Source organism: Pogoniulus pusillus, chromosome 13, assembly GCF_015220805.1.
Source record: "Pogoniulus pusillus isolate bPogPus1 chromosome 13, bPogPus1.pri, whole genome shotgun sequence".
Taxonomy (NCBI): Eukaryota; Metazoa; Chordata; class Aves; order Piciformes; family Lybiidae; genus Pogoniulus; species Pogoniulus pusillus.
The window spans coordinates 3859622-3880689 of NC_087276.1; the positions used below are offsets into that span (position 1 = coordinate 3859622).

At 46.7% G+C, this 21068-nt stretch overlaps 1 protein-coding gene across 3 annotated transcripts in view; it reads left to right on the plus strand.

The window, feature by feature from the left end:
* Positions 1-21068, plus strand: part of NYAP2 (neuronal tyrosine-phosphorylated phosphoinositide-3-kinase adaptor 2) — a 191709-nt gene that overhangs the window by 138162 nt on the left and 32479 nt on the right. For all 3 annotated transcript variants that reach the window (XM_064152798.1, XM_064152797.1, XM_064152796.1), the window contains exons 5-6: positions 6787-6999; positions 16600-16703. In XM_064152798.1, coding sequence (XP_064008868.1) covers positions 6787-6999; positions 16600-16703 — 317 coding nt within the window. The remainder of the gene's footprint in view (positions 1-6786; positions 7000-16599; positions 16704-21068) is intronic.

The window sequence follows — 21068 nt, forward strand, 5'->3', positions numbered from 1 at the left end:
TCATTTGTGCTCAGTAGCAGAGTGGCCACAGCCTACAGATTCATGTCTGAGCTGGGCACAGAGGAACCAGATCAAGTTCAACAAGGACAAGTGCAGAGTCCTGCATCTGGGGAGCAATAATAAACTGCACCAGTCCAGGCTGGGAGGTGACTGCTGGAGAGCAGCCCTGTGGAGAGGGACCTGGGGGTCCTGGTGGCTAACAAGTTCCCCATGGCACAGCAATGTGCCCTGGTGGCCAAGAAGGCCAATGGGATCCTGGGGTGTATTAGGAGGAGTTTGTCCAGCAGATGAGGGGAGGTTCTCCTTGCCCTCTACTCTGCCCTGCTGAGACCTCATCTTGAATATTGTGCTCAGTTTTGGGCTCCCCAGTTGAAGAGGGACAGGGATCTGCTGCAGAGGGTCCAGTGGAGGGCTACAAGGATGATTGGGGGACTGGAGGGCATGGCTGATGAGGAGAGGCTGAGGGACCTGGGGCTGCTTAGTCTGGGGAAGACTTAGAGGGGATTTGATAAATGTTTATAAGTACCTGAGGGCTACCAGGAGAGGGGGGACAGGCTCTGCTCCCTGCTCCCTGGGGCAGGACAAGGAGCAATGGATGGAAGCTGCAGCACAGGAGATTCTGCCTCAACACAAGGGGGAACTTCTTTCCTGTAAGGGTCACAGAGCACTGGCACAGGCTGCCCAGAGAGGCTGTGGAGTCTCCTTCTCTGAAGCCTTTCAAGGCCTGTCTGGATGTGTTCCTCTGTGATCTATGTTAGATAGCATTGTCCTGCTCTGGCAGGGGGGTTGGACTCGATGATCTCCTTGGGTCCCTTCCAACCCCTAACATCCTGTGAGCCTATGAAGTCAGTGATAGCTGGTAGGATATTTTCTGTAGGTGTACTTTCCAGTTTGCTGCAGCCCAAGCCATACCTGACTAACCCAGTTTGTTTCTCACTTCCATTAGCATTTACAGGCTTCAGTTCAGTGCCTGCCTTGTCCACCATGCAACTGTTGGGGAAACTTTCATAGGGGGAAAATGGTAAATTATGTTCTCTCTGAGAGATTTTAGACCTCATCTTGCTCTTGAAGTGGCAGAGCCTGAGATTCAGGAGAAAGAAGAAAAATGCATAGTTTTGAATATCGAAATACAGCGACACCTGCAAGTGCTTGAACCACTTAAATGCCTTTATGGCAGTTCAACCAACTGTATCCATAAATGTTTAAAGTAGTGAATTATTTCTTAGAATTTACATTTTTATGTCCTATTTTGGCTTACAAATTATTGAACAATAAAGATACTTTCCATAATAATTTCAGCTGTCAAAGCACAGTGCTTGACTCTGAAAAGATTTGCCTCTGGTCATCAGATGATTGAGTGAGTTCCCAATGCTAACACTGAGCTTCGGTATCTCCTAACTCCAAACTAAGGTTTTCAGCAGCGTAAGGTAACTTAGATTATAGAATCATAGAATCAACCAGGTTAGAAGAGAACTCCAAGCTCAGCCAGTCCAACCTAGCACCCAGCCCTAGACAATCAACCAGACCATGGCACCAAGTGCCTCATCCAGTCTCCTCTTGAACACCTCCCTGGGCAGCCCATTCCAATGCCAATCACTCTCTCTGACAACAACTTCCTCCTAACAGCCAGCCCATACCTCCCCTGACACAACTTCAGACTCTGTCCCCTTCTTCTATTGCTGCTTGCCTGGCAGAAGAGACCAACCCCACCTGGCTACAGCCTCCCTTCAGGTAGCTGCAGACAGCAGTGAGGTCTGCCCTGAGCCTCTTCTTCTGCAGGCTGCACACCCCCAGCTCCCTCAGCCTCTCCTCACAGGGCTCTGCTCCAGGCCCTTGACCAGCCTTGCTGCCCCCAGCTCCCTTGTATCTGTTTCTGCACTTCTCAACTAAAATATAAAGTTGAGCAGCAGCCACTGTTACTTTTCAGTGGAATATGCATGTGGCTGGTTCATGCTTTCAGGGTGGGATCAATGTAAACAAAGTGGCTGTTTAAATCCTGCTGTAGCTTTTACAAAGGGTTGCCCTCTTTAAAACAAACTGGTTTAATTTTCAGTCAAGGCTAAGGCTAAGGTCACTGACCCACAGGTAACCATAGCTGGAAGTCATCTATGTGCTCTGGTTTCTGTCAACTCCTTGTGCCTGACTGTGGTGACAAAAACAATGAGCAATCAACATGGAGCTTTTATGAGAGAGAGTAATTTGTACCACTAAATCCTGCTCCATGGAGCTGCATCTGCAGCAGAGAGGAGCTGCCAGTATGGAAACATCCAAGTGACTGGGACATCTGCAGAAGGTCCTGCTCTGGCAGGGGGGTTGGACTCGATGATCTCCTTGGGTCCCTTCCTACCCCTAAAATCCTGTGAGCCTGTGATGCCAGTGATGTGCTATGCCCTGGGAGGGGAGTGTTCTGTGTTTCTGGAACTGTTATGGGCATGCTAGAACTGAGGACAGGCTGGAGAGAAGCCTAACAGTGAGGGCAGCCTCATGAAGTTCAACAAGGACAACTGTTGAGTCCTGCACCTGGGGAGGAATAACTGCCTGCACCAGTACAGTCTGGGGGCTGACCTGCTGGAAAGCAGCTCCACAGAGAAGCTGCTGGGAGTGCTGCTGGATATGTTCATTGTGAGGCAGCAACGTGCTCTTCTGGCAAAGAAGGCCAATACTCCTCTGGGTTGCACTGAGTGTGGCCAACAGGTTGAGGGAGTTTCTCCTCCCCCTCTGCTCTGCCGTGATGAGGCCACAACTGGACTATTCTGTCTAGTTCTGGGCTCTCCAATTCATGAAAGACAAAGAACTACTGAAGAGAGTCCAGAAGAGGCTCGAAAGATGCTGAGGGGTTTGGAGCAAATCTCTCACAAGGAAAGGCTGAGAGACCTGGGTCTGTTTAGCCTGGAGAAGAATGAGAGGGGATCTTCTCATTGTTAATCAGTATCTAAAGAATGGGACCAGACTCTTGTTAGTGTTGCCCAGTGACAGTACGAAGGGCAATGGGCACAAACCAGAACCCAGGAGGTTCCATCTGAACACGAGGGAAAAACTTCTTTGCTGTGAGGATGCTGGAACCCTGAATCAGGCTATTCAGAGAGGCTGCAGAGTCTTCTTCTCTAGAGAGATTCCAAACCTGCCTGGACATTGTGAACCTGGGCAACCTGTTGTTGGTGACCCTGCTCTAGCAGGGGGGTTGGATCAGCTGATATCCAGAGGTGCCTTCTGTGAGATTCTCTTTCAGTTGAGCAAAAACCAGCACTCCGATTGGGTTCTCTTTGATTCTTATTAAGGAAGCTGAATTCTCCCCAAATATTTGAGCAAAAGGGAGGCATTAAATTGCTTTTTTTTTCATTTCTTTCTTTCTTTCTGTATTCAGAAGCGAGCAGCAAAGTTGTGTTGCAGCAAATGATCCAAACCAGTGACAGGCTTTCCTGACTGTGTGTCCATGTCAGTGATAGTGATCACCAAATAACACTGATCCAGGCTCTATGACAGGCTGCACGGAGTCATAATCTGATCCATTCTGCTTTTCATTTTTAGAATATATTACTTTTTAGATAAACTGACTTGAAAATCCCCAAGAAGGGAGAGTGGAATGTAAATTTACAGAGTCTAGACAGCCAGCTGAAAACTGATTTTCTACACCTTCTAAAGAAGCAGACCAGAAGCCAAATCTTTATTTAGTCTGAATATTTCCCTAGTTCCCAGCTGGTTGCAGAGAACTGCTGTGCTTTGATTCAGCTGATAATAGAACTAAGAACACACAAATCATTTTTATCAGGCAACAAGTACAAATGCTTCTCTCTTAAGTAAACTGAAGTGGGTAAATCCTCAGCTCCACTCTCAACCAGAGTGTTTCCACTGCAATATGGGCATGTGGAATTCCGAGGGGTGGTAGTGAAGTGGTGTCAATGAGACACCCGCAGAGAAGGTTCTCATCAAGGTAATCACACATTGCCAGTGGCAGCCCAATGGCAGCAAATTAAACCTATCAAATGATGCATTTAAGATGCTGATTTCTTTAGTGTATTCTATTCCTTTGGTTTTTGGCTTGCTTGGAAAGGAAGTGCTGCAACCTAGGCAGCATCCTGTAGTGGTGGGAGAGAGATTTGAGTGCACTTCCAAAGAATTTCCTAGCTCTGTATCTTTCTTTCCCTAGATAAGTAATGTCTTAAAGAAGTAAATGTTACTGTTGTAAAGCAGACAGATCAGATAGGATTGTGTGTATCTGTTCAGTGAAAAGGCACATCAGTCATTTGCAAATAAAAACATATTTATATATATGTATATGGGCATTTTTATTGATAACTGAAATGGTTCAGTCTAGTTAGAACGTGGCTTCTGCACCTCACTGCATGTCTCTTCGTACAGTCACAGACAGAGCTATGTCACAGACACTGTGTATCATAGAATCAGTCAGGGTTGGAAGGGACCACAAGGATCATCTAGTTCCAACCTCCCTGCCATGGCCAGGGACACCCTACCCTAGAGCAGGCTGCCCACAGCCTCATCCAGCCTGGCCTGAAACACCTCAACCACTTCCCTGGGCAACCCAGTCCAGCCTCTCACCGCTCTCATGCTCAACAACTTCCTCCTCATGTCCAGATCGAACCTACCCATCTCCAGCTTTGCTCCATTCCTCCTAGTCCTGTCACTCCCTGGTATCCTGAAAAGGCCACAAGAGGGTCACCTGGGAGCCTCCTCTTCTGCAGACTGCACAGCCCCAACTCTTCCAGTCTGTCCTCACAGCAGAGCTGCTGCAGCCCTCTGAGCATCCTCGTGTCCCTTCTCTGGACACACTCCAGCATCTCCACATCCCTCTTGAAATGGGGGGCTCCAGAACTGGATGCAGTACTCCAGGTGGGGTCTCATCATAATAGAGTAGAGGGGGAGAATCACCTTCCCCCTGCTGGCCCCACTTCTCCTGCTGCAGCCCAGGCTTTGGATGGCTTTCTGGGCTGCAAGTTCATACTGCTGGCTCATGTTGAGCTTCTCATCCACCAGCACCTCCAGGTCTCTCTCCTCAGGGCTACTCTCCTCATCCCTGGAGGTAAGGCCAGGCTGGATGAGGCTGTGGGCAGCCTGCTCTAGGGCAGGGTGTCCCTGCTCATGGCAAGGGGGGTTGGAACTGGATGGTCCTTGTGGTTGCTTCCAACCCTGACTGTTTCTATGATTCTATGTTTTTCTGTGCTTGGCTCTCCCAAATCCTGTAGCCACTAAAAGATTCTGAGCTAGGGCTCAGGGGAAGATTGTCAGTCACTCTCAAATGTGAGCTCCAAAGCTGCAGATACATACAGAAATCAAGCTACATCAGGAGGTCGATTTATAAGCCTGATTGTCTAGAACTCAGAGTATCACATAGGGATGTTTTTGGGCTTAAATATGATGTGTAAAATTCCAAACTCAAAGGGATTTGGGTGGGGTTTTTGCTAAAACACTTCAGCAACACTTTGAGTAACTGGCTAGCGCAGTAATTGGCTGCTGCAACTAAAAGCAGTCTAATGTTTCTTCTGTATCTGGCTCTTCACATGAATTTTACACAGCTGCAGATGGAAAACAAGAATGAACTGTTTCTCCTTGCATTGCTCAACCTGCACAAGAAATGAAAGAGTCCGGATAAGAACCAAACCCCAGCAGCCAGGAAGAAAAGCAGACACTTGAGAAAGCATTCAGTGGTTCTTTGGCTTTCTCCTCTTTGTATTGATTGACTCAGGGTGTTGCAAGCAGCAAACCATTTCGTGACTCTAATGATTTTCCAACCGAGTGATATTTTGTTCCCTAGGTGACTATGTTGGGCACACCCAAAATATTTACACTGGCAAGTTCCCTGCATTGTGTGCTCATTATCAGAACTTCTGAGGAGCAGGGATGTGTTGATTGCACAGCATTGCCTTGGGAAAAAAAACTTCCTGTGCTACTTTGAGCCTAGCTGGGATATTGTGGTGAGAAGAATTAGATGCTAGGCTGGGAAAAGGAAACAATGGTGATGGCTGCTGCACTCATAGGCTTGCTGAGATGGATTAAAACAGGAACACAAATAGAGATAAGGGAGTCTCTTGGGCTGCATGAACTTCTCTCTCTAACCTGCCTTACTAATCCAGCTGCTTCCTAACCCCCCTGGACGACCCTCAAAACTATCTTAAGTGTGAGGCAAAGTCTGGGGTAAGGTAGAGGAGTGGGAGGAAGGTGGAAGGGCACTTGGGAGCCCCTCCTGGGAACTCAGGTTTCTGGGAGGGCTGTTGTGTTTCTGTATTACTTTTTAACTTGCCTATTTCTGTCTGTAGCTGTATAGATTGCAACTACCTGCTTGTATATTGTGCTAAGCTGTAAATATAAAGCCTCATTCCTTAACTTCCAGCTCAGCTGAGTCTAGTCTGGGTGATTTTCTAAAGTGTGGGAGGGCAGGGAGCACCCAAACCATCACACTTCCCTAGCAAGTGGCTGAAGAAGAATCTATCTGCAGTGGAGTAACAGCTGAAAAGAATTCAAATGTTTCCAAATATTATTAATAACAACAACAACAAAAAAAAATAACTTATTAGGATACTGTGCTCAGAAATATTTTCCTGTCATACAAATGTTGTAGCAAAAAAAAAAGTTACATTTTGCTCAATTGTGTATTGTTTCAGTAGGGGCAAAAAAAAAGTGTATTGAAATCCACAGAAATTGTAGGGCTGAGGCCTGGAAGGAAAGCTAAGGTTTGTGGTTGGTATATATGGAATATCAAGCAAAAGATTGTTACATGATGTTGGCAGTTGTCAGACACACCCTAACGAAACGTGCTCTTGTGCTTTGTAGAACCACTAGATGAGCTGAAGATCAGAAGTCACAGCACTGAACCACTACCAAAGCTGGAAAACAAAGAGAGGGGAGGCCATCATGGGACAGCTTCCTCCAGGGAGCCAGGGAAAGCTCAGGAATGGGATGGAACGCCAGGCCCACCAGTGGTGTCCAGCAGGCTGGGGAGATCCTCTGTCAGTCCAACCATGCTGGCCGGAAGCAACAGCTCAGGTACGTCAAGTAGGACAGCAGGGAAGAGCTCATGAACGATCTTGTGAGCTCAAGGATCTCTAAAGATGCACAGATTCAGGTGAGAGACCTGCTGGTGGGCAGTCAGTGCCCACCTAGAAGACATGCTTCCCCTTCACCCAGAGCATCACTTCCTGCTGTGGAGCAAATGATTTCCTTCCCTCAGGACTCATATTTTCTCTGCATTGCTGGAAATGACTCCTGACACTCAGTCTTTAACTTGCACAGGCTCTGCTGATGGCATCTATCATTTGCAGCAGTCATGCATTCCAGCTTTTCTTGCTACAGATGCCCCAAATCCCTTTTGCTTACTTGTCCATTCTTACAAAGCATCCTGGAAGGTAGGAATTTTCCAGATTAATACAAAGCTCATTAAAAAAAAATCTGTTCCCAGTGAATTAGAGCATTATCTGTAACAAGAACTATCTTGTAACCAGAGTTCTGCTTACAAGACAGAGGTCTGGTGACAAGATAGAGTTCTGGTGACAAGTTAGACTTCAAAGAGTGGCTGGTTACAAGACAGAGTTCAGAGTGATGATCAATGGTACTAGGTCCAGCTGAAGAGCTGTAACCAGTGGAGTCCCTGCAGGGGATCAGTGCTGGGTCCAGTCCTGTTCAACATCTTCCTCAATGGTATTGATGAGGGGACAGAAAGAGAGAGTCTGCTCAGCAAGTTTGTAATGACACCAACCTGGGAGGCTTGGCTGATCCAGCTGAAGGCTGTGCGGGCACAGAGGAACTAAATTAGGTTCAAATAAGGACAAGTGCAGAGTCCTGCACCTGGGGAGGAATAATGAACTGCACCAGCCTGGCAGTGCTGGTGGCTAACAAGTTCACCATGGCACAGCAATGTGCCCTTGTGGCCAAGAAGGCCAATGGGATCCTGGGGTGTATTAGGAAGAGTGTGTCCAGCAGATCAAGGGAGGTTCTCCTTGCCCTCTGCTCTGCCCTGGTGAGACCTTATCTTGAATACTGTGTTTAGTTTTGGGGTCCCTGGATGAATACAGAGAGGGATCTGCTGGAGAGGGTCCAGCAGAGGGCTACAAGGATGATTAGGAGTCTGCAGGCCATGCCTGATGAGGAGAGGCTGAGGGACCTGGGGCTGCTTAGTCTGGAGAAGAGAAGACTAAGAGGAGATTTAATCAGTGTTTATAAACATCTGAGGGCTGGGTGTCAGTATGGGGGGGACAGGCTCTGCTCACTGCTCCCTGGGATAGGCCAAGGAGCAATGGGTGTAAGTTGCATCAAAAGAGGTTCTGCCTCAACACAAGGGGGAACTTCTTTACTGTAAGGGTCCCAGAGCACTGGCACAGGCTGCCCAGAGAGGTTGTGGAGTCTCCTTCTGTGGAGACTTTCAAGGCCTGTCTGGATGTGTTCCTCTGTGATCTGTGCTAGATTGTGTGCTCCTGCTCTGCAACAGGGGTTGGACTCAATGATCTCTTCGTGTGCCTTCCAACCCCTAATATTCTGTGATCTTGTGAGCTGCATTAATACAGGTGCAAGGCTTAGTGTAAAGGCACTACATGAAAGTATTGAAAAAATCTGACTATTAGAGCAAAGCTGAGAACCAACCTTTGCAGTTCTGCAAGATGACAGCACAGAGCAGAATGGAAGAGAAATAAAAATGGAACAGTAAATTTGTAGCAAAATGTAGCCCTTCTGTCCAACCTCCCTGCATCACTTTTGTTTTAAAGAGTTGGTTGATCACCAAGAGCAGACAAAACATCTTGGCTCAATCTTCATCTGGCATCATCAAACTGTAATAGTTGTTGAATCACTCCTTGATTTAGTTAGCTGTGACTCTGTCTTACAGAACTGGGACTGTCAAAGAGAAATTATGGAAATATTTTATTGGCTGAAATTTTACTCTTTTTTTTTTTTTTTCTTTTATGCTTAAAATCTGAGTGCTGATTATGATTGTCCTTTCCCCACTGTTTTTATGACATTTCATTTGCTGCATATTGCCTCTCATCTGCTGTGAATGCTTTTTTTCCCTTGTGTCTCTAGCTGTTGCCTCAGCAACATGTTTTACTGTTGGTTGGGGGCATTGTGTTCAAAAAGCTGTATCATAGAATCAACCAGGTTGGAAGAGACCTCCAAGCTCATCCAGTCCAACCTAGCACCCAACCCTATCCAATCAGTCAGACCATGGCACTAAGTGCCAACCAGGTTGGAAGAAACCTCCAAGCTCATCCAGTCCAACCTAGCACCCAACCCTATCCAATCAGTCAGACCATGGCACTAAGTGCCAACCAGGTTGGAAGAGACCTCCAATATCATCCACTCCAAGCTAGCACCCAGCTCTATCCGATCAACCAGACCATGGCACTAAGTGCCTCATCCAGGCTTCGCTTGAACACCTCCAGGGACAGAGACTCCACCACCTCCCTGGGCAGCCCATTCCAATGCCAATCACTCTGTCTGTGAAGAACTTCCTCCTAACATCAATGAGCTCTGCCCTGAGCCTCCTCACAGGCAGGCTGCACACCCCCAGCTCCCTCAGCCTCTCCTCACAGGGCTCTGCTCCAGCTGGTCTGTGATGGTTTGGGTGTTCCTCACCCCCCCAAACACTTTGGAAAATCACCCAGACTAGACTCAGTGGCTCTGGAAATTGAATTCAGCTTTATAATTACAGCTAGCACAACAGACAAGCAGATAGTTACAATCTATACAGCTATAGACAGAAATAGACAAGTTAAGAGGTAAAACAGAAACACAACAGCCCTCCCAGAAACCTGAGTCCCCAGGAGGGGCTCCCAACCACCCTTCCACCTTCTCCCTCCCTTCTACCTTACCCTAGATCTTGCCTTATGTTTAAGGTAGTTTTGAGGGTTGGCCAGGGGGGTTAGGAAGCAGATGGATTAGTCACACAGACGGCAGGTTAGGTTAGAGAGAAGCACAGCCCACAGAGCCCAGGGAGCAACTCTGTTATCTGTATTCGTGTTCTTGTTATTGTCCATCTCAGTAAGCCTGTGAGTGCAGCAGACATCACCACTGTTTCCTTCTCACAGCCTGTCATCTAATTCTTCTCACCAAACCATTGTAGCTAGCTTCAAACTAGCACAGCTCCCTTTGTGAACAGGGGCCAGTTTGACACCCTGCTCTGCTGTTTCAGGACTAAGTGGCTTGTGTAGGTGAAGGCCTAAATATTTTTTTAAGCAAGAGAATGTTACATGGCTTATTCCTCCTGAAGGCTTCCTAACCTCAAGTTGTGTTTTAGCTTCAGCTTATGAGGAGAGGCTGAGGGAGCTGGGGTTGTTTAGCCTGGAGAAGAGGAGGCTCAGGGGAGACCTTATTGCTGTCTCCAACCACCTGAAGGGAGGCTGTAGCCAGGTGGGATTGGCCTCTTCTGCCAGGCAACCAGCATTAGAACAAGGGGACACAGTCTCAAGTTGTGTCAGGGGAGGTCTAGGCTGGATGTTAGGAGGAAGTTGTTGGCAGAGAGAGTGATTGGCATTGGAATGGGCTGCCCAGGGAGGTGGTGGAGGCACCATCCCTGGAGGTGTTAAAGAAAGCCTGGATGAGGCACTTAGTGCCATGGTCTGGTTGACTGGATAGGGCTGGGTTCTAGGTTGGACTGGATGATCTTGGAGGTCTCTTCCAACCTGGCTGATTCTATGATTCTATGATCTCTTTTTTAGGAGACCACCACAGCCAGCCCATCACCATGCTAATAGGTGTGATTCATTTTTCCAGGATGCATATATTCTCTTTTTTTTCCCCCTTCTTCTTTATTTTTCTTTTTGCATGTGATTACTCTCAGCCTGTCACATTTCCTTGTTTAATTCAAACCATGCTTCTTGGCAGCTGTAGCAAATAAGCAATATTTCTCTTTTCATGTGCAAAGAAGAGACTGTGACAGGATAAGAAGCTTCTCCAATGTAAGTGACAGCCAGAGTATATTTTGAATTAAGATTAGGATAGGCAGAATGAAGCCTTCCTTGGATGAATAAAAGAACTTTTCCTGTTAAGACCCAAAAATAACAATCATGCAGAGCTGGAGAATATAGAAACTCAGAGCACATTGGTATAGAAGTGATGGAAATATTTCCATAAAACCTTGTCGTGTTTCAGCACTCCTCCTTGTTGCAGAAAATCCTCCACCACCCCCTGCCACAAACGCACCACATCTTCAGCTGTGGTGACAGCACTTGTGCTCTTAGAAAGCAAGTCCTTTCTGGCAGTGATTGCATACATAATTAAGGAGGCAGTTTCAAAGCAGTCCTACCCGTGGTTGGAAAGGCTGTGCTTCCGTGGGGAATAGTCTCTCCTAAAATTCCTCACCAGGGCCACTTCTCTCTAACGTCTTCATCAATGGGCTGGAACCACTTGAAGGTTGGATTATCCCCCTCTACTCTGCTCTGCTGAGACCTCACCTGGAGTACTGCATCCAGTCCTGGAGGCCCTAGGACAAGAGGCATGTGGAGATGCTGGAGCGTGTCCAGAGAAATACTTCTTACATATCATATCATAGAATCAAGCGGGTTGGAAGAGACCTCCAAGATCATCCAGTCCAACCTAGCACCCAGCCCTAGCCAGTCAACCAGACCATGGCACTAAGTGCCTCAGCCAGGCTTTTCTTGAACACCTCCAGGGACAGTGACTCCACCACCAACCTGGGCAGCCCATTCCAATGTTCTTCCTTCAGGATTCTGAGCAGTAAATAAGAAAACCCACTTTCACTCCAGGACTGGAATCAGCATTAATATGCAGACCTTGCAGATGAGCTGAAATGACCACTTAAAGCATAAACATGAAGAGGTATCACAGTATCACAGTCTCACAGTATTATCAGGGTTGGAAGAGACCTCACAGATCATCAAGTCCAACCCTTTACCACAGAGCTCAAGGCCAGACCATGGCACCAAGTGCCACGTCCAATCCTGCCTTGAACAGCTCCAGGGACGGCGACTCCACCACCTCCCCGGGCAGCCCATTCCAGTGTCCAATGACTCTCTCAGGGAAGAACTTTCTCCTCACCTCAAGCCTAAATTTCCCCTGGCACAGCCTGAGGCTGTGTCCTCTTGTTCTGGTGCTGGCCACCTGAGAGAAGAGAGCCACCTCCTCCTGGCCACAACCACCCTTCAGGTAGTTGTAGACAGCAATGAGGTCTCCCCTGAGCCTCCTCTTCTCCAGGCTAACCAATCCCAGCTCCCTCAGCCTCTCCTCATAGGGCTGTGCTCAAGGCCTCTCCCCAGCCTCGTCGCCCTTCTCTGGACACGCTCAAGCAAGGTCAAGGGACTGAAAGTGACCAGAGTGAGACAGAATTATGAAAGAATACCTTTTACTAGTTGTTTGATGGCCCAAAGCAGCAGTTATCATTTGAAAGGTTCATTGTTATTTTGAAGTGCTCAAAGTCTAGTTAGCCTCAGTAGAGTGAATAAGCAGTCCACACACTGCAGGGTATAGAGTAGGTCACAACAGACCACTATGAATGTACTGTGGGGTATTTTTTTTCCCCACAATGTAAAGATGTTCCTCAGGGCACTAATTACAGCAGGATGGAGTATTTATTTGGTCTGAAAATATTACCACTGAGACAATCAGAACGGCTACTAGAAAACAAAGAACATTCCCCATCACTGCATAACCTTGAATGTAAAGAGAAGCTAAATGGAGCTATCCCTGAAACCTCTTTTGGTGGAGATCACCATGGAAATCTCAATGGTTTCCTTAATACTGTAACATATATTACAGGGAGATAAAGGAGGTAATGCTTCATCTGTCTGTGATAGGTTTTATTTCTTTGATGCCAGTTGAAAGGAGTCTCTTTGGCAAGAAAATGATAATCTTGTTGCACAGATATCCAAACTGGAAATGATGACATTCTCTCTGCTTTCCAAAAGCAAAGAAAACAATTCAGAGGGAAGAGCAGACAGTACCTTGGAGGGTATTTTTATGCGCTGGGTGTCATATTCTGCTTGTCACAGCAGAAAACAAAAGGGAGAAAAACAACCCAAATTCCTCAATCTTCTCCTCTCTGAACCCCCAGCAAAATTCCAGAAGGGAACAGACAGATCCATTATTGCATCTGCATTACTGAAAGAAACAGCCAGCAATCTGGCACAGAGAGTGCAAGCCCAGACCTAATCAAACCTGCAGAGTAACTGCTCCAGTTCAAATAGAGTGGACAGATCCAGTACAAAACACAAGGTTACAGGGGAGAGAGCAGCCTCCTCTTCCTGTGCTGACTTGCAGGGTGTTTACAGACCGACGCGCAGCGAGTGACTTGAATAATGCATTCCTTCAGCAGCATAAATATTTTTGCTGCTTTGCCAGCTGGATGTTAACCAACCCATTAATATTTAGTTGATGAATATTCACCCATACAGATGCTGTCACTGGTCTGAGTGCTCCAGCTTAAGTGGAAAGCTCTTCTCCATAGCCACGGAATTCTGAAACAGCCCAGAAAAAATAAGCATTTAAGGTGACAATGAGAAAGCAGCAGGGAGATTGGACAGACACATTTCAGCACGTTGCTGGTGGGTGGTGGAATGTGCCAGCTGCCCTTAGCTTTCCAAGATGTGCCAAGTGACCTTATGGACATGCTAATGGTGGATGTCTTACTCCCTTCAAATAATGCCCCAGCTGGTGGCTAGTGATGGTACTAGAGACTCACACAGAAAATGGAGATATTAGTATAAAACAAAGACAGACAAAGCAGCAGTGTAAATGAGGCATGAGGACAAAAACACTTCAGAGAGACATAAGCACAAGATATGTGAGAAAACATGTGGCTCAGAGGCTAAACCAGGGTGCACGACACATAGCCCCTTCCTCTTGTCTTGAAAGCATGAAATTGCACAGGAGGAACTTTTTCAACCCACTGTAAGGGACATGGTGTTAAGGTAGTTGCTTGTTACTCTTGGTAAAGCAGCACTATCAGAGTCTGAGCTTGTACAAAGAGTGTCTGCTGAGTGCAAATCATAGAATCATAGAATCAACCAGGTTGGAAGAGACCTCCAAGATCAGCCAGACCAACCTAGCACCCAGCCCTATCCAGTCAACTAAACCATGGCACTAAGTGCCTCAGCCAGGCTTTGATTCAACACCTCCAGCAACAGAGACTCCACCACCTCCCTGGGCAGCCCATTCCAATGCCAATCACTCTCTCTGCCAACAACTTCCTCCTAACATCCAGCCTAGACCTCCCCTGGCACAACTTGAGACTGTCCCCTTGTTCTGTTGCTGCTTGCCTGGGAGAAGACACCAACCCCACCTGGCTACAATGTCCCGCCAGGTAGCTGTAGAAAGCAATGAGGCCCCCCCCGAGCCTCCTCTTCTGCAGGCTGCACACCCCCAGCTTCCTCAGCCTCTCCTCATAGGGTTTGTGTTCCAGGCCCCTCACCAGCTTTGTCGCCCTTCTCTGGACACCTTCCAGCACCTCAACATCTCTCTTGAATTGAGGGGCTCAGAACTGGACACAGCACTCAAGGTGTGGCCTGACCAGTGCTGAGTACAGGGGCAGAATAACCTCCCTTGTCTTACTGGCCACACTGTTCCTGATCCAGGCCAGGATGCCATTGGCTCTCTTGGCCACCTGGGCACACTTCTGGCTCATCTTCAGCTACTATCTTTCAGTACCCCCAGGTCCCTTTCCTGCTGGCTGCTTTCCAGCCACTCAGTCCCCAGCCTGTAGTGCTGCTTGGGGTTGTTGTGGCCAAAGTGCAGAATCCTGCACTTGGCCTTGTTCAATCTCATCCCATTGGCCTCTGCCCACCCATCCAGCCTGCCCAGATCCCTCTGCTTGGCTCTCCTACTTTCCAACAGATCAACACCTAAATGTCCTTAGCCTCCATGCTTGCCCACTAAATAGAAAAAACAATTGAAGGAAGGCTTATAAAACATGAAGAAAATGAACACATGCATCTGAGCCAAAAGTTAGTGATGCTTCCTCAGCCATAAACAGGAAAGTGTGGGTGCCAGGAGGATAGAGCCAGGCTCTGCTTGGTGATGCCCAATGACAAGCCAAGGGGCAATGAGTGGAAGCTGAGGCACAGGGAGTTTCATTTAAACATGAGGAGGAATTTTTTTCCCTGTGAGGATGACAGAGCACTGGAACAGGCTGCCCAGGGGGATTGAGGAGTCTCCCTCTCTGGAGATATTCAAACCCCACCTCTGTGATCTGGTATAGGTGGTCCTGCTCTGGCAGGGAGGTTGGATTGGATGAGCTTTCAAGGTCCCTTCCAGCCAGCCCCTGACATTCTGTGATTCTATGACAGGTAATGACAAATATTTCTTCTGGCTAGAAACAGGCAGACCCTTTTCTTAAGGTGTTCAACACTGGAGTGGCACATTGTTGTCATGGCTCAAACACAAGAACTTTCATCCAGAACTTGTGAGCTGCATAGTCACCCTTGTGCTGGTCTGCCCACATTAGTAACCTTCACTGAAAGCCAGTGGGAAGCCTTCTGAGAAATGCCTCCATGCACAACAGCAGAGGGGAAATGAACTAACTGTGTCATTTCTGTGCAGTGCTCTGGAGCAGGGCTTTCTCTCAAGGCAATCTCTGATTCTTCACCCAGCTTGGTTCTGGGAAACTGGCTTCAGAATTTGCCACCACAGTTGATGTTCTCATATCTCTCCTTTCTACTTTCTGTCTCTCAATTCCCTGCTGTTAGCAGTCAATCTCCAAGTAGTTTTGATGCCATTCCAAATCCCCAAGTGTAACAGTGTCCTCACCACTTTTACACACTTCTTCCATCATTTCCTGCTATTTCATGCATCTCCCCAGTACTCCATCTTTGGGCTACCATCTCCCTCGGCTCCAGGATAGAAAGATGAAACTAGAAGCTGCTGTTTACTCCCTTACTCATTGCTATATTTGATGAGGAGCAGAGAATGGCACTGAGGTGGCAACCAGAAGGTTTCCTTGCAACTACTCTGGGTGATCCTGCTTTAGAGGGCTGTTGGACTAGATGATGTCTGGAGGTCCCTTCCAATCCCTACCATGCTAGGACTCTGTAATATGTGTCCTAACTGTTTGCTGGTTTACGCTCTATGGTTCAGAGATGCCAGAGGACAGGAAAGAGGACACGATTTGGGTTCTGGCTTGATTGCAGCATCTAACCACGATTTGACCAAATGCCCAAACTTTAATAAGAGCCCAAGCCTGGAACCTGCATTTCAGGGGAATCTCAGCTCCTCCATGTCCTAGTTTAGCACAGCACTAACCCACTTGTAGGATCACAGGTCGTTAGTGTAGAACAATGGTCAATCATGGACCAGTTGCAACATAAACCTTGGGCACAAACTAAGTCAGCATGATCCTGAACATTGTGCAAGAGAGAAGAATGAGAACTTGCAGATTAGAAGAAGCAAGGAAACAGGACCTTGTTATCTGAGTGTGCTGAGACTGTTCCTCCACGGGAACCAGATGTGGCAGACAGATTACAGATTAGAAGGCGATTTTTTGTGTGATAAAATGACCAATCAATAGGTTAAACTTTAAGGTAGTATATATATCCCTGTATGTTGCTAAAATAAATTGGAACTTTGCTTGCACCAAGCTGTCTCCCTGTCCCTCAGTCGCAGCACCCACTTCCTCTTACCTGGTGCCTTTTCCTTTCTTTTCCCTTGCAGAACCTAAAGCGAGCTGCAGATTAGGCCGGTCTGCCTCCACATCAGGTGTGCCTCCTCCATCCGTCACTCCGCTCAGGCAAGGCAGCGATCTCCAGCCCAGCCAGGTACCATCGTTAGCCAATCGTGAATGACTTCATGTGCTGCAACATGCCAAATGTCTCTCACCTCCGTGTCTGTCATTTATTACAGTAAACAATTCCTTTGGGGTTTGTCTTTTGTTTTTCCTGTGCGTGCATCTGTGTGTGCGCATCCCTCATCAGCAATGGAATTCCCTTGGCCACTGCCAGCTGAATTTCCTTTGCTCTTAATTCCTTGTATCCTCCTCTGTCTTCATTCTGTAATATCAATGTAGAAAAACAGTACTGTATGACTTGGCTGGGGAGGCTTTTTTTTAGTTGGGGTTTTTTTTTCACCTTTTCTGTACTTTTTTACTGTGTCTTTGAAATTTATCAAGCTTTGATAAATTTAATCTGTGTTTCTCTGTAAATTTCTTTTGGATGTCTTGTCTAAAGCACTTGTTTGTCAATGACTTGTACATAACTGACTTCTGCCCAGTTGTTCTTCAGTGTTCGTGCCCGTCTCACCTTTGTTTTGAGCTTAGTGCATGATTGTGTGACACTTGATTTCTCACTGTCCTGAAAGCTGCTCCCACAGCAAGTTGGTTTGTTCAGTTAAGGCAGCTGGACTCTCTTCAGCTCCAGGCCATGCAATCCTTACAGGACCATTACATAGTCCACCATGGTTATATTTATTGCCTATTGTTAGGTGTCTGGGTTCTAAGTTATATTTCCAGAGACTCAAATAAATTTGATAGACTCAATAACAATTTTATAAAGTGCCCTTCCCTCTTCCCCCTTCTTTCCCAAAAGAAAGGAATTAGATGTGGAGAGAGAGGAAAAGGTAAGCACACCCAAATAAATAAATCTCACTTGATTTGGAAGTCAAAAAAAAAAAAAAGAAGTTTAACAATAACTTAAAAAGGTATCTGAGGTAGGGAAGTTACAAAGGTACAGGGAAGGGGGAAAAAAAAGCAAATACAAAATGTGTAGATACAACCAGATTTTGATGGTGATGGCTTTGCCCACATCGCGGGTGATGGCCACATGGTGAAACAAAGAGAACCAGGAACAGGATGGTGATGCTGGTAAGCAGGGAGGCAGGGAGCACAGAGAGAGAGAACAGGGAGTCCCCTTGCTTTTATGGGTCTTTAGACAGGAAGGGGGAGTGAGCTAACCATCACCTGGTGGTGTTCAGATCCCCCCCTGGGGAGGAGTCAAGACCACCTAGGGTCAAGTTCAAGGTTACTCCTCCTGGAGGGTTAACCCTTTACATAAGGAATCAAAAACCACATCACAGGGCTAACATGGCCTTTGAACTCAAACAGAGGCACCAAAAGTACCACATAGAGCCTGGAGAAGGATATGAAAGTGTCTGGGGTTGGCAAATTTCTCCCAACAGTGAGGAAATGAAGAAGAAATAAAGACACAGGAAACCTGTACTTACCTTTATTTTATATGCTAATTCAGAGGTTGTATCATTTTGCTGTGCAGACTTGTATCATTAGTTTGACAGAACTAACTGCTGAGAGTAGCAATTGAGAGAAGAGGTTTCATTTCAACACGATGTGAATGCCTTCTGTCAAGCTCAGAGCACTCCGGTGTGGTGTCACTCATGTGTATGGGCCTACACATCACTCTGTGTGTGGGGGGGGCTGTGTGTGTCTATTTGCACAGAGACACAGACATCCATGCGTAGATGTGCACATAGGTATTATGTATGCACACATAGACACCCTTATCTAGATGGGGAATTTGTGGCTGGCTTTCAAGGGAATGATTCCCCATAATCCCATTGAGTCTCAATGAGATGTGAGTGGAAAATTCCCCAAGGACTGCTTTGTGATAATCACATATGCAAATTGTTTATAGCTTGGTGAGCTGCTTCTGGAGGGTCTTGACCCTAGTAGAGACCAGAAGGTGTTAAAGTGGGGGTCGACTCTGGGTTAGAAGTGAATCGTAACGAGGCTGATATAAAATTATTACATAGTTTATTCAATATATAAAGACAATTTCCCCAAACTTATTTACAATTAACACACACACACAGAGAGACTCTGTTCTAAGCTTGGCAAAACTGATTTGTGCAGAACAATTCAAGAAGGATGTTGAGATGCTGGAACATGTCCAGAGAAGGGCAACAAAGCTGGTGAGGGACCTGGAGCACAATCCCTATGAGGAGAGATTGAGGGAGCTGGGCCTGTTTAGCCTGGAGAAGAGGAGGCTCAGGGGTGATCTTATTACTGTCTACAACTACCTGAAGAGGCATTGTAGCCAGGTGGGGGGTGGCCTCTTCTCCCAGGCAACCAGCAATAGAACAAGGGGACACAGTCTCAAGTTGTGCCAGGGTAGGTATAGGCTGGATATTAGGAAGAAGTTCTTCACAGAGAGAGTGATTTCCCATTGGAATGGGCTGCCCAGGGAGGTGGTGGAGGCACCGTCCCTGGGGGTCTTCAAGAAAAGCCTGGCTGAGGCACTTAGTGCCATGGTCTAGTTGATTGGATAGGGCTGGGTGCTAGGTTGGACTGGATGATCTTGGAGGTCTCTTCCAACCTGGTTGATTCTATGATTCTATGATTCTATGTATGTTCAATCAGATTGATTTAAAAGGTGTTAGGAAAGGTGTCAGGAAATTTAAACAACTAGAAAGCAGCACAAACTGCCGCTTAAATGTTAAACAGAAACATTTGTGAGCTTCAGCAAAGAGAATTCGTTCACTCACTGGGCAGAGTCTCAATGTTTGTCATCCAAAAGTATATATATAAGCATAAACAAGGAAAAAGATAGTCCCAGCCAGCTGGGGGTCTTCCACGTGGTGCTGATGCAGGGGGTTGTGGGGGTCGCTGTGTGTGTAACTCAAATCAAGCAGATTGTCTGAGAAGATCCACGGGCGTGAGGCAAATCCTCCGTGGCTCTGAGGAGGTCGTTGGAGTGGTCAGGCACTTGGGTGGAGGGGGATCCAGGTTTAGGGATGCACGTGGCTGGCCCTGGTGTGAACGGCCAGGAGCAGGTCCTCGATGTCGCAACTTGTAGCTAGGTCATCACCTAGATTGGCCAGAGTCAAAGGGACTTGGGCTCAGATGAGCTCAGGCGGGCAGCTGTACCCCAGTGTGGGGCAAGCTGTTTCTGTCCTTTGGTTCAGTCCAAGAGACAGGCAGGGTCAGGTCTGCCGTTCGTGGGAGAAACAGGACGGGCAGCAAGCAGCAAAGGTAGATTGGATAGGGCTGGGTGCTAGGTTGGACTGGATGATCTTGGAGGTCTCTTCCAACCTGGTTGATTCTATGATTCTATGATTCTATAAGTTGGCCAAGTTTTAAAGCATTTGACCAATAGGAACAGATAAAAAACCCCCTAGAACCAATCCTAGGTTATTTCACCAAAAAAAAAAGGGGAGATGCACATGCCTAGCACCCCTGACCTATGTTTACCAAAAATAAAGCAGGGTGCTAAACCAGACCAAATATGGTGTCTCTGTGGCAGACTGAGAGGCACCAAGCTTTTGCCTCCTCTCCTGCTTCTTCCACCCGGGAAGAAGGTGGGGAGGGGCAGGGTGGGTATTCAGGTAGGTGTTTAGGACATGTTTGGATATGTATTTCAGGTATAATTTGGACTTTCCACCACAGAAGGGTAAGGCTGGTTTGCTTTTAGGAAGGTTCTGTTTGGGTAGCTGAGTCCATACAGGTTAATATTCTTTAACCTTCAAAACTACTGCTGGAGTATTCCTTCTAGACACAGAACCTGACACATTTCTAAAGCATATTTTACACAAGAAAAAAATCAGTTTCATAATGGAGATTCCAAATGACAGCCCGTTTAAATACCATGTCAAGTGTGCCTTCATCTAGGGAAGAAATTAGGGTAATTGTTCTTCCAAAGGTTCTGAGTGTCCCAGTGTTCATGTAGTGTATGATTTGTGATTAAATGGGTCTTACAGCAGACACGATGCCTTGCTGGTTACTCAGCGGCAAAGGCACCTTGAGTGTTTTGAAGGGATTTGAGTCTCTCAGTTTGTATTAAGAACTAAACAATAAGCCTTGAAAGCAGAAGCCGATGTGATAGAAGAGATAATGAGCCTCTTAGAAGCTGCAGCTAGGGTTCACTGAGACTGTGCAGGAAAAATCCACCTCACTTCACACAGAAAAAAGGAACAAAGATGATAAGAGGAATTTTCAAGTGACTGTAAAGGGTGATCTTGTTAATTGAATTACATACAGAACGGGCATGGCTTCATGAGAAGCAAGAGAAGCTAGTAAAAGCTTTCTCCCTCCATAAGTCTTCACTTCAAGTCCATCTCTTACTGTCACTTATGAGGTGTCATTTATTATGATGACATAATTTTGTAAAGGGGCAGATTTGGCTCTGATCCCAGCAGAGTGACAGGAGTCCTATTAAATTCTCCATGGCAGATATAAA